This window comes from Temnothorax nylanderi, unplaced genomic scaffold (assembly GCF_030848795.1).
Source record: "Temnothorax nylanderi isolate EJ_2023f unplaced genomic scaffold, tnyl_v1.0 TNYL_tig0613_pilon, whole genome shotgun sequence".
NCBI classification, from domain to species: Eukaryota; Metazoa; Arthropoda; class Insecta; order Hymenoptera; family Formicidae; genus Temnothorax; species Temnothorax nylanderi.
In genome coordinates this window covers 35681-48932 of record NW_027249675.1, presented here as the reverse complement: position 1 = coordinate 48932, position 13252 = coordinate 35681, and the positions used below count along the sequence as shown (strand labels likewise).

The 13252-nt window shown below is 46.3% G+C and overlaps 2 protein-coding genes across 5 annotated transcripts; both read left to right on the top strand.

The window, feature by feature from the left end:
• The first annotated feature begins 2049 nt into the window (after positions 1 to 2049).
• LOC139784333 (uncharacterized) lies at positions 2050 to 13124 on the top strand. Of its 4 annotated transcripts, XM_071723501.1 has the most exons (8): positions 2050 to 8350; positions 8496 to 8848; positions 9292 to 9734; positions 9853 to 10011; positions 11072 to 11353; positions 11447 to 11508; positions 11599 to 11732; positions 11814 to 13124. In XM_071723501.1, the coding sequence occupies exon 1, from the start codon at positions 3616 to 3618 to the stop codon at positions 6601 to 6603; it is 2988 nt and encodes a 995-aa protein (XP_071579602.1). In that variant the 5' UTR covers positions 2050 to 3615; the 3' UTR covers positions 6604 to 8350; positions 8496 to 8848; positions 9292 to 9734; positions 9853 to 10011; positions 11072 to 11353; positions 11447 to 11508; positions 11599 to 11732; positions 11814 to 13124. The 4 variants fall into 4 exon arrangements, with proteins under 4 accessions (XP_071579602.1, XP_071579601.1, XP_071579599.1 ...); XM_071723500.1 differs by having other exon boundaries at positions 2050 to 8848; positions 11092 to 11353; XM_071723498.1 differs by having other exon boundaries at positions 2050 to 8848.
• LOC139784332 (uncharacterized) lies at positions 6838 to 7482 on the top strand. Its single transcript, XM_071723496.1, has one exon. The coding sequence runs from the start codon at positions 6838 to 6840 to the stop codon at positions 7480 to 7482; it is 645 nt and encodes a 214-aa protein (XP_071579597.1).
• Positions 13125 to 13252: the final 128 nt, after the last annotated feature.

Below are 13252 nucleotides of genomic sequence, written 5' to 3'. Positions count from 1 at the left end.
TTCAACCGCGGGTCCGTGAGAATTTTTTACAAGCGCGCGGGTTACTAAATGCGGCCACCGACGAGCTTGTCAGTGATGCTGTCAATCGAATCATTTTAATGTTGGATTATTGTTGCATTTATGTGTTTTGTTAGGCTCGTCTAAAATTCGCAAGTCGTAATTTTCGCGGATCTTGCAAGACTGGGCGCTTAACTGATCTATTGCGATTATAATCAATTACGCGATTTCCTAATAAATGTCTATAAATTGTTTCGTACAATATTTATACAAACAATGTTGTAATATTTTTTAAGATTAAAATCTAAAGCCAAATTGATCGAATTTTGTAAGTGTGCACATCAAAATAGTGATATTAAAAGGGTGCCATTACATGGAGCGCGGAAACGCGGAAGCGCGGAAGACAAAATTTACTAGATTTCCGTCGATCCGTTCCGTTCATTTGGTTGCCTTATATTACATGGAGCACAATTTGCGCGGAAAAGCGGAACAATATGGTGATAACTAGACATTTATATTCCTTTATTAAATGTGTGTTGACTTAATTTATTGCAATTTGTATTAGTATGCTTATCTTTTTAGTTTTGGTTGGCGCTCGCTTGTATATAGCCAATATCAGTATCCTTAGTGTTAGTTGTACATACTAGTTAATAAGTTGCATGTATTATTAGCGTACATTGGTCGAAACGTTACCGTCGGTAACACCAAAATCGTAATTCGTGACTCGCGCGAGACGTTGGCGGATCGCGATAAATAGGCAACACTCGCGCGACTCACCCGACTCGTGCTGCCCGCCCGCGGGTGGCCCGCCCAATTGCTGGAGAAGTTGGTACTCGCTCGCGCCGCAATTCGCAGGTGCGTGAGACGATGGAGTACCGGAGCATTCATTCGCTGTTCAAACGCGAACTCGTCAACGCACCTTTTGGAGCACGCGGAGTCGACTCCCTTCGAGCCCGTGCTTTTCTTGCCTGTTCTGTGCACCGCTCGCCTGTCTATCTCGGGCCTTGCCTACTTTCCTGCACTGCTTGCTTGTGTCTTGCCTGCTTGCTTGCCGGCTCGCCTCCTCGCTTACACGGAGGACTTAACCGAGGGAAGGACGAAGGAGCGAGGAATCGAGAGAGAGACGAGAGAACACCATCCGAGGGGGCAACGGGCAACGAACGGTGAGTCGCTTGGCATTGCATTTTTTCGCTTTCGTGTTGCATGTCGTTACATCTCGTGAGGGAACGGTCCCTCTGGTCCTTCGAGTTATCGCTACACGCTTTAGACCATTCGCGAATTCGGGGCGACTAATACCCCCCCGAGCATTGTTCCTTCGAGCCGGATCTTTTCCTTCTCGCGTTAGAAATTTCCGCCGACCTTTCGCGCGAATCGCAAAACATCGCCTAATCATTGTAAATCGTCTCGTCGTATCGATCAATCAGCGCGTGCAATTGTCGCTTGCGCGCGTGCCATTAGTCGACCACTTTCGCTATCGTATCGGGTGATCGGCGCGTGCACGCTCCTCCTGCGTGATATCTCTCGTCCTTCGTCGCACTCGGCACGTTGCGACGAAGATATCCGCGTAATTGTAATTTTGCTTACGCGCGCGCCATTACTCGATCCCTTTCGCTCGTCTCATCGATCGTTATCGATCTCGCAAGTCCATCGGGACATTGCATCGAATAATCGGCGTGTGCCCCTCGCGGGATATCTCTCGTCCTTCGTCGCACTCGGCACGTTGCGACGAAGATATCCGCGTAATTGTATCTCGTTCGCGCGCACGCCATTACCTCGATCCCACGCGCTAATCGCTGCATAATCGTTGCAGCCCTTGGTAGTAGGGAATAATCGGTGCGTGCACGCTCGCCGCGCGTGATATCTCTCGTCCGTCGTCGCACTCGGCACGTTGAGACGAAGATATCCGCGCAACTCATTTTCGGCGCGTGCCATTATTCAAACTCTGCGGCGTAATTCTGCGTAATCGTTGCAGATTTCGCAGTAAAACCTTAATTGCGAAAGGCGATCGAATATTCGATAATATTCCATCGCCGTTAATCTTTCGTTCCGAACTCGAGTCGTCCGCCCCCCTCGACCTTGGCGAGCGGCGCGGGGCTTTCGCTCATTGTTCGGTTGTTTTGGTCTCCGCATTCCAAAGCGAGACATACTTCGTACGTTGCTGTGCTGGCTGCCATCCCCTGGCTTATACTCGACTCTCGAATTCGTCGTTTCCTTCTCAAGTTGGTGTATTTGTATTTCGCTAACGGCCGACGAGCATAACACTATTTGTGCCGCGTTTCACGAACGGCCTTCAACTCAAGACATTAAATATCGTACTTAAACATCGTACTTCAAGACGTTAAATATCGCACTTCGAATTCAAAATGAATCGTGGCTGCAAATCGCGACGCGAACTGTGCATGCGGCGGATGCAGGAAATACATAAATATTCGGTGCTCGCGGTGGACGACGTGGCTCTGAGACCAACCTTTATCGTTCGTTATCCGACGGTAGCCCAATTAGTTCAGGATTTTGAGGAGGCCCACCTCCAAGTAATACAGGACGCGACGGATGAGGAATTCGACGTCGAAGACGCGACACGTGACGAGTTCGACCAGATGCGTTTCGCGGTAATAGGGCGATACGAAAGCTTCGCCCCCGCGCGGGGGACCGACGAGTCCTCGCGGGGCGCGCCGCAAATGCATCACTCCGCAATCAAATTGCCGAAGATCGCCCTCCCTCAATTCAACGGGGATCTTGGCCAATGGCCATCGTTCATCGCGCTGTACAATAAGGCGATCCACGAAAATCGCAGCGTGTCCGCTATCGAGAAATATCAGTACTTGTTGGCCTCGCTATCGGGGGAGGCTCTCGGCATAGTAAGAAACTTGCCGCTGACCGCGGAAAATTACGAGATCGCGTATGATGCGCTTTGAGAGCGCTATCAGAACAAACGCCGGTTAGCAACGCAGTACTGGCGTTCGTTTGTACACGCCAAACCGTTGGTTGCGGATTCCGCCGAATCCCTCCGCGCGTTGTTGGACGTGTTCACCGAGAACACGCGCGCCCTGAGTATGCTGGATTATCCTGTGGAGGCGTGGGACTTTATGCTACTGAATCACTTATTAGAGAAGCTCACTCCTACGCTACGGGAGAAGTTCGAAGCGGCCCACATGACCGTGGAATCGCCGCGGTACGATCACTTAACGAAATTTCTGGCGGGATACTGTACGGTTCTCGCGTCGGCATCAAACTCTTCGGCGCAGTCGAGTAAATCAAAACCTCAGCCGCCAAAGAAGGCCGCGTCGACCACCTCGCTCGTCGTCCAAAACGCCGCGTGTCCTAAGTGCACGGAGCAGCATTTGCTGACTAAGTGCCCCGTTTTCCTGCAGCTCTCGGTCCAGGAGCGGTACAACTTCGCTCGTGAACAGGGACTCTGTTTAAATTGCCTCCGCGCGGGACATAACTTGAGGAATTGCTCTAGCACTTTTACCTGCCGGTCTTGTCGGGCGAAACACCACTCGCTCCTGCATTTCGGGCAGACCAGCGTCCCGCCTCTTGCCGCCGGCCCCGGCGGTCACTCCGGTCGTTGACAATCCCGCGGCTCCGGTGGATACGGGCGATGGACCGATCGTCCCCATGGCCAGCATTTCGAATCGCGTGGTCTTGCTGTCGACCGTTCGTGCGGAGGCCCTCGACGTTCACGGCAGAGCCTTCCCGGTGCGCATATTGCTCGATAGCGCGAGTCAGGCGAATTTCGTCACGGAAAGTTGCGCTCAAAGGGGCGGTTTCTCTCGGACAAGGCATCGCGCGACGGTGTTAGGCGTTGGCGAAACCAAGGCCGCCACGACGAGGGGCCTCACCTCATTCGTTATCCGGGTGCGAAATAAAACCAACATTCGATTCTCGGTTGAAGCCACCGTGCTTCCCCGCATCACCTCGCCGTTGCCCAGCAGCCGAGTCGAATTTAACTCGTGGGATCACCTGCGGGGACTGTCGCTCGCAGATCCGGAATTCTATTTGCCCGGTTCTATCGATATGCTACTAGGGGCTGACTCTTTCGTGTCCGTGTTACGCGACGGGCGGCGTACCGGCAAAACCGGAGAACCGGACGCCTTTAACACAGCATTCGGCTGGATCTTGATAGGCGCGGTCTCTCCATCACTGCACGAGCCATCCTTGCGCTCCTTCGCCACTACTATCGAGTCGATTGACGCCGCGGTGGGGCAGTTCTGGAAATTGGAGGAGGTTCCCGAATCTATTCCTTGCTCCGAGCAGGATCGGCGTTGCAAGGAGATATTCGACCGAACCACTTATCGCGACCATTCGGGCCGTTTCGTTGTCTCGTACCCGTTCATCTCGGACCTCCCTACGTTCGTGGATTCTCGATCGATAGCCGTCAATCGACTACGCGGACTCGAGCGTCGTTTCAAATCAAATGGGGAACTTCGAGATAGCTATAGCGCATTCATGCAAGATCACTTAGATAACGGCCACATGGAGCTAGCGAGCGATCCCTTCCCCGCGGACGGGCGCGTGTATTATTTGCCCCATCACGGGGTTTACAAGCTAGACAGCACTACTACAAAACTTCGCGTCGTCTTCGATGCTTCGTCGAAATGCCCGAACGGGCTATCCTTAAACGATACCTTGCTCAGTGGCCCGAAATTGCAGCCCGACATAGTCGCGGTCCTACTCCTCTTTCGCGCTGAGCCCGTGGCCATTACCGCCGACGTGAAACAAATGTTCCGGCAGATCTGGATACACCCGAAGCAGCGCGATTATCAGCGTATCGTCTGGCGCTTTTCGGAATCAGAGCCAATCCTCGATTACTTACTCAAGACGGTCACATTCGGTACAAAGGCCTCTCCGTTTCTAGCAATTTATTGTTTGCTCAAATTAGCGCACGATAATAGGAGCAAGTATCCGCTGGTGTACGCGGCGCTACTCGAGTCGCTCTACGTGGACGACGTCGTCGTCAGTGTCCGCACCGTCGAACAAGCTATTGCGCTCCGCGATCAATTGCTCGAGTTATTTCGGAGTGCCGGCTTTGAGTTGCGAAAGTGGACGAGTAGCCACCCCGCCGCGTTGGGGGGTCTCGATCCGGAAATCTGTAGTCAGAAGACGCTTTCTTTCGAGTCGGCCGATGATCAAGCACTTAAAGTCCTGGGCCTTCGTTGGCACTCGCAGTCAGATAGCTTCGGGTTTCAGCTTAACCCTCTGACTCGAAAATGCACAAAACGTACAATATTATCGGAGGTAGCGCGTATCTTTGACCCCTTGGGATTTTTGGCGCCGCTGACATTTACCGCAAAGCGATTAATCCAACGTTTGTGGACACTAAAGCTCGAGTGGGACGACGAACCTCCGTCAGATGTTCGCCGTCAATGGGAACGCTATCAATCGGAGTTTGACGCGCTAGCTTCCCTGCGTATACCTCGTACCTTTCCCACGGGCGATAACGTTCGGCGCGAGATACACGGCTTTTGCGACGCGAGCGAACAGGGATATGGTGCAGTCGTGTACCTACGTCTTGTCACTCCGTCGGGGATTAAGATCGTGATACTTTGTGCTAAATCTAAGGTGGCTCCGTTGCGAGCTATCTCTCTTCCCCGCTTAGAGCTCTGCGCTGCGTTGCTTCTTGCAAACCTGATCGCTTACGTCCGTCAGGTCCTGCAGGGACACATAGACATAGATGATGAGTATGCCTGGTCCGATGCCAAGGTTGCTCTAGCTTGGATCCGGTCTTCCCCGCACCGATGGAAGACCTTCGTTCGCAATCGCGTTGCTCGGATACAGGAGAAACTCGCAGTATCGGCTTGGAACCACGTTGCCACTGAGTGCAATCCAGCCGACCACTGCTCGCGTGGACTTTTTCCTCGTGAACTTGCGGCAAATTCGTTATGGTGGAGAGGCCCAGAGTGGCTGGTGGAATTCGAGCCCCGCGCCGAGCCGGTTCTATCGGAAGACATCACCCCCCGCGAGGAGGAACGGATCACATCCCTCGTCGCGCTCGACCCATCGCACTCGCTATATTCATTATTAGATAGATTTTTGTCACTAGATAAGATTTGTAGAATAGTAGCGTATCTCCTAAGATTCACAGGTCGATCCGGGGCCAAGCCGGTGCCCGTGACCTTGGCCGTGGATCAACTCGAAGCGCATTCAGCATTATTAGTAGTAGTAAGACTTGTTCAGTCGGAATCATTTCGCGACGAGATTGATAGCATTAGAAACGGGAATAGACTACCCAAGCCTTTTCTCAAACTCGCTCCTTTTCTTGACCCAACGGGTATTCTCAGGGTGGGCGGCAGACTCATCCACTCGGGATTGACGTACGAGGCCAAACACCCTGTGCTGCTACCAAATAAACACCGACTGACCGAGCTCGTCATCGAACAGGTACACCGTACGAATTTACACCCCGGTAGACGCACGATTCAGTATTTGCTCGCCCAGCGGTTTTGGATAATCGGAGTACACCGCGCGATCCGACGCGTACTTGCCGGGTGTTATAAATGCTTCCGAGCGAATCCACACGCGCTCCAACCTCCCATGGCCGACATACCGGCCGAACGGGTTAATGCAGTCAAGCCGTTTTCGATCAGCGGTGTGGATTTCGCGTGACCGTTCTCGATAGTTCCCCGTCGAGCTCGGGGAGTCTCCTCCCTCAAAGCTTATGTATGCCTGTTCGTTTGTTTCACAATTAAGGCGATCCACTTGGAAGTCGCACTGTCGCTGTCCACAGACTCCTTTCTCGCTGCGCTGCAACGCTTCGTCGCTCGTCGCGGACGCTGCTCACTCTTATTCAGTGATTGCGGCACTAATTTTGTAGGAGCGGCACGAGAGCTTGAACAGCACATGTGCCACGCAGCGGAGCGAGAAAGGATTAAATGGTCGTTTAATCCTCCCTCGGCGCCCCACTTCGGGGGCCTCTGGGAGACTGGTGTCAAGTCCTTTAAAACCCACCTTCGACGCGTGGTGGGGGATCAGACCCTATCGATAGATGAGTTCACGACGGTCCTCGCGCAGATCGAGGCCGTCTTGAATTCTCGACCCCTCTGCCCGCTGAGTACCGATCCGATGGACCTCGAGGTCCTGTCTCCGGGACATTTCCTAACCATGGAGCCTCTCGTGGCCGTCCCCTCGCCCGATCTGACTCCGTTGTCGACGAATCGTTTAGGTCGATGGCAGCTAGTGCAGCGGATGCACCAGGATTTTTGGAGGCGCTGGCACAAGGAGTATCTTGGTACTCTGCAGCAGCGTCCCAAATGGTGGACTACCGCCAACCCGCTCACCGTGGGCTCTTTAGTGCTTATCAAGGACGATAACGCGTCCCCTTTGCGCTGGAAACGCGGCCGTGTGGAAGCGCTCCACACCGGTAGTGATGGCGTCCCGCGTGTCGCCACGGTTCGGGTGGCGGACGGCTCGATCTCGCGCCCCTTGGTGAAATTGTGCCCCCTGCCGATGGGCACAGCACCACGAGCCACGGATTCGGAGAAATAAAATACAATGCGTTGTATTTTGGTGGGCGGCATGGTTGGCGCTCGCTTGTATATAGCCAATATCAGTATCCTTAGTGTTAGTTGTACATACTAGTTAATAAGTTGCATGTATTATTAGCGTACATTGGTCGAAACGTTACCGTCGGTAACACCAAAATCGTAATTCGTGACTCGCGCGAGACGTTGGCGGATCGCGATAAATAGGCAACACTCGCGCGACTCACCCGACTCGTGCTGCCCGCCCGCGGGTGGCCCGCCCAATTGCTGGAGAAGTTGGTACTCGCTCGCGCCGCAATTCGCAGGTGCGTGAGACGATGGAGTACCGGAGCATTCATTCGCTGTTCAAACGCGAACTCGTCAACGCACCTTTTGGAGCACGCGGAGTCGACTCCCTTCGAGCCCGTGCTTTTCTTGCCTGTTCTGTGCACCGCTCGCCTGTCCATCTCGGGCCTTGCCTACTTTCCTGCACTGCTTGCTTGTGTCTTGCCTGCTTGCTTGCCGGCTCGCCTCCTCGCTTACACGGAGGACTTAACCGAGGGAAGGACGAAGGAGCGAGGAATCGAGAGAGAGACGAGAGAACACCATCCGAGGGGGCAACGGGCAACGAACGGTGAGTCGCTTGGCATTGCATTTTTTCGCTTTCGTGTTGCATGTCGTTACATCTCGTGAGGGAACGGTCCCTCTGGTCCTTCGAGTTATCGCTACACGCTTTAGACCATTCGCGAATCCGGGGCGACTAATACCCCCCCGAGCAGCTAGAATATAAACCAGACCCACAAGAATGAGAGCAATTCCAAGATCTCAAGACGAGAATTAACCAGATCTTACAGGGCGGAATTAAGGAGTCTGGATTACTGATTGAAATCAAAGTAAGAAAAGAAAAAAAAAAAAAGAAAAGAAAAGAGAGGGGGGCCTTTGCTTTTGTCTACGAGATCAATTCTAGGGCTAGAATATAAACCAGAGCCACAAGAATGAGAGCAATTCCAGATCTTAAGACGAGAATTAACCTTGCAGAGCCCCTTGTACTACCACGATCAATGTCGATCTTCCAATATGGCGTCCCAAATGAGAATATCGGAAGGGCCCTGCTCGCTGGACCGGACTCCTCGCCTCAATCCTCCCTCAAGCTCTCCTTTTCCTGGCGGTGAGCTCTCCTTGGGAAGTCGAATCTCGCTCGGTTGGTCTCCAGAATACGTGCCGCTTAGCTCAATCAGTTACGAAAGAAGGAAAACGTACTCGTCTCGTCCGAAGAAACGCAGCAAGAGCGGCCATGACACTGAACAAGAGCGAGGAAGGAGGTGGGGGCGCTTTGAAAGTGGCGACTCACGTGTCGCGCCATCTGAATGAAACGCCCTAAACATCGCTTGGTATTTGGCGTCAATTTGTTCTTAACTTTTGTTACCAAAATTTGTTCAATATTTGGCATCAATTTGGCGTTAGGTTTAGTCAACAAACTTTAACAGCAATTTGGTGCCAATTTGTTATCAGGTAGTTGCTAAGCTTTGCTCGGTATTTGGCATCAATTTGTTCTCAAGTTTTGTCACCAAAATTTGCTCAATATTTGGCATTAATTTGGTGTTAGGTTTTGTCAACTAATTTTAGCGGCAATTTGATGCCAATTTGTTATCAGGTACTACTAAGCTTTGCTCGATATTTGGTATCAATTTGGCGTCAATTGTGTACGCATGTTTTGATACGTATTTGCTAGCAGTTTGCCGACAACATTTGATAAAACAAATTTTGATGCAAATTTGTACCATTTCTGAAACCAAAATTTGTAGCAAGTATTTGGCATTATTTGTTCGAACAGATTTGGCTATCTGGGTATATGTGATTTCTGCCCAGTGCTCTGAATGTTATGTGATTTTCGCCCAGTGCTCTGAATGTCATCTAGTCATACATATCATTCTTTGATACAAGGAACGTGAAAAAGAGCAGGAAAAGAAAAGAACAAACAGAAGAGACAGATTCAAGCTTTGTCTTTTAATCTGGACGAAGACAATGCCGAAAAATCCCCGCAGTCAGAAAATGAGCAATCTGATGGCCTCGCGATTAAGAAGATTAAGAAAAATCCAGATGTAGATACAAGTTTATTGCCAGATAGGGAAAGGGAGGAGGAGGAAAATAAACTTAAGGAAGAATTGCGGCAAGAATGGGCTAGAAAGCAGAACGCGTTGAAGGAAGAAGAAATTGAGATCACATTCAGTTATTGGGATGGATCTGGCTATCGTCGGAGTGTTATAATGAAGAAAGGTGAATGTCTCATAATTTAGAGAATTTTTAAGTTATTAAAATACTCCAGTGTCACTTTTGGAGTAACATTGGCGTGATATATAATGTTCTACTGCATAAATTAAATTTTCACATACAGGTAATTCTATCTATCAGCTTCTTCAGAGATGTTTAGAAGTTCTGAAGGGTGAATTCAGCGAGCTTAAAACAGTAATGGCAGATCAGTTAATGTATGTCAAGAAGGATCTTTCTTATATTACCGCACCATTATACGTTTTACGATTTTATTGTAACTAAGGTAAAGATACTAAATGATAAAACTTATGAAGCAATATCACAATGTTGGCATGTTATTTTAATATATGTAATATTGCAATTAGGCACGAGGAAAAAGCGAACCTCTGTTCACATTTGACGTTCACGATGATATTCGTGTTATGCACGATGCTTCTGTCGAAACCAAGGAATCACATGCCGGAAAAATTTTACTTAGGTATTTATCATTAAAAGAATACTTTGTATAATTCTCTTTTATGTTATTTCTCATTAGATCATGGTACGAGAGGAACAAACACATTTTTCCAGCGAGTAGATGGGAACCTTTTGATCCAACAAAAAGTTTTGACAAGTATACAGTGTCGGATAAAAATAGGAAGAAAGATAAAATCTGATAAACTTAGATTCAACGAATTGTCCAATTTCGTTTAAAGGATTCAGATTCAAAGGACTGTAATTTAGTAGAGCTACATAATCGAGTAAATGAATTAAATATTATCACATAACTGAATGAATTAAAATCACAGTCCTTAAAAATACAATGTTGCTACAATATATATACATATATATATATATATGTATATATATTATAATATATATACATATATATATATGTATATATATTGTAATATATTACAATCTGTTGTATAATGAATCAATTGTACGATGAAACAAAGTTATTTATCTGGTTATAATATTTACAGTCCTTTGAATCTGAATCCTTTAAACGAATTTGGACAATTCGTTGAATCTAAGTTTATCAGATTTTATCTTTCTTCCTATTTTTATCCGACACTGTATACTTATCGTAACTTTTCGTTGGATCAAAAGGTTCCCATCTACTCGCTGGAAAAATGTGCTCGTTCCTCTTGTACCATGATCTAATGAGAAAAAATAAAAAAATAACATAAAAGAGAATTATACAAAGTATTCTTTTAATGATAAATACCTAAGTAAAACTTTTCCGGCATGTGATTCCTCGATTTCGACAGAAGCATCGTGCATAACACGAATATCATCGTGAACGTCAAATGTGAACAGAGGCCCGCTCTTTCCTCGTGCTTATAGATATCCATTAACAGGTGGTACTTATGGTCGGCAGTCCAGACTCCGGAAAATCGCATTTTGCAAAGAATTATCTGAAGGAATACGGATACGTCAACAGAGACACTTTAGGCAGCTGGCAGAAGTGCATTGCCGCAGTCCAACAATACTTGAATCAAAGAAAAAGTATAGGTATAGACAATACCAATCCCGATCCAGCTTCGAGAAAGAGATACATTGAGGTAGCCAAGAAGCGCAATGTCTCGGTCAGATGTTTCGTCATGACGACAAGTATAGAACACGCGAAACATAATAATAAGGTAATCGGAAATTAACATTAACCGTCATCGTGTGAAAGAATCGTATGAAGTGATGTATCCGAAAATTCTAATCGATTTATTATTATATTACAGTTTCGCGAGTTGACTGATCCAAGCCACATTCCAATCAACGAGATTATTATCAACTCCTACGTGTAAGTAGATTTTAGATATATACATCTCTACTCAAAATTATTAGTCTTTGGATATGTATGTAATTATACTTTGATGTTACTCCTTTGCAGGTAAATGGTCGACAGAAGCTTACAATGTGGTACAAAATTGTTCCTCAAAGGGAGTTGCTGCCCAAACTCAGATTGAAGGTCGCATTTAAACTAATATTTATGAAAATATTTATTTTATGATACAAAATTATGAGGTAAGTAGTTATTATTATTTAATCTTCGAGAATCTCTTTGCAGATGCGCAAATTAATTGAAATTAATTGATTTTTTTAAAGCTAATTTCTCTTACTGAAGAACTGGTAATGAACGGACATGCTGAACAAGTAGCATGGGACCAGATGAATGAAGCCAGAAACACTTGAATCCATCTGTACATAAGAGTTGTCAAGAAACTCTACAATTTTCACGCATAATCCGCGATTCTTAGTATGGACTAGAGTTTAATACAATCGCCATTGATGATCCCCTTTAATCACGTCAAAATTGATTATTTCGCTTTTTGACTTCGTTCTTTACTCATGTTGTAAAATAGTTTTCCGATTGTGTAGAACATTTTTATTTAGAAAGAAAGAAATTTATAAAGATTGCTATATTGATCGTAGAGTAGAGAAAACAATAAAACTTAACATTTTACAAAGTAGTGTCACATTTAAACTAGAACATTGTATCGAATAACTCAGACGAATTAGAAAATTCGTTTTTACGTGACTTATATCTATTTCTGATTCGGGACGATTCGAGAACTCATTGAAAAAATTTAATTTCTTTTCACGTTTAAATCTAGGTCACCGTAGATTAAACTTGTTACCTTAAAAGTTATTGTTAAATGGCGCATTTTATTTAATATTCCGCACTTCACTGTTGTGGCATAAAATTATTTTATGTTTCAAAAGATGGAGACTAAGCTTTCGGATTAATCCAGATGTACGCATATATACTGTATATATTTAATTAATTGTTTACTTAGATATTGATGATTCTTGCGCGATATGTTAATACATTTTTTTCTATGCAAGATTTCAATGCAGCAGAAACTAGTTAACTGAGAAAAAGAGTCTATAAATGATTCGTAACTCGTGCAATTGCACTCAATTGGAAACGTTTGGCAGTTATGAAATGTTAATATTTAATATTGTTGTTAAACATAATATAGAAATATTTTTCTCGGAAATGTATACAAGTAAGGTTACAATCATTAAATCGCTCACAGTGCTCACGTACATAACTGTGTTGCGCGCTGCGATTAACTCAATTTATTATAATTTATTATAATTTTTTAACAAAGCGAAAATATAGCGATAATATGGCGCAATGAACATCGTAATAATCATTCGTAATTCATTTTCGTGTATATAATATGTAGCTGACCGCAATCTTTGACTCTATTCAAATTTTGTACAACACTTCATTTAGCATTGTATTAATCATTAAGTAGCTTTGAGTACATTTAGTAGGTTTTGTATATTCGTCAGTTTAATCCTTGAAGTTATTAAGACTTGCATCAATTTTTACCGCAAGTCCTCTTACATCTTTTATACGCCTTCTGTAAAATATATAAAAATATATCATAACTGAATTAACTCGCATATCTTGGTCTGTCTTTTTTTTCTCCATTGTTTAACTTCTATTCGCCTCCCGACTTGACGTACGTATATGCTACTATACTCGTCCAAGACGTTATTCGCGACATTTACAAGCTCTCTGTCTTTCTCTT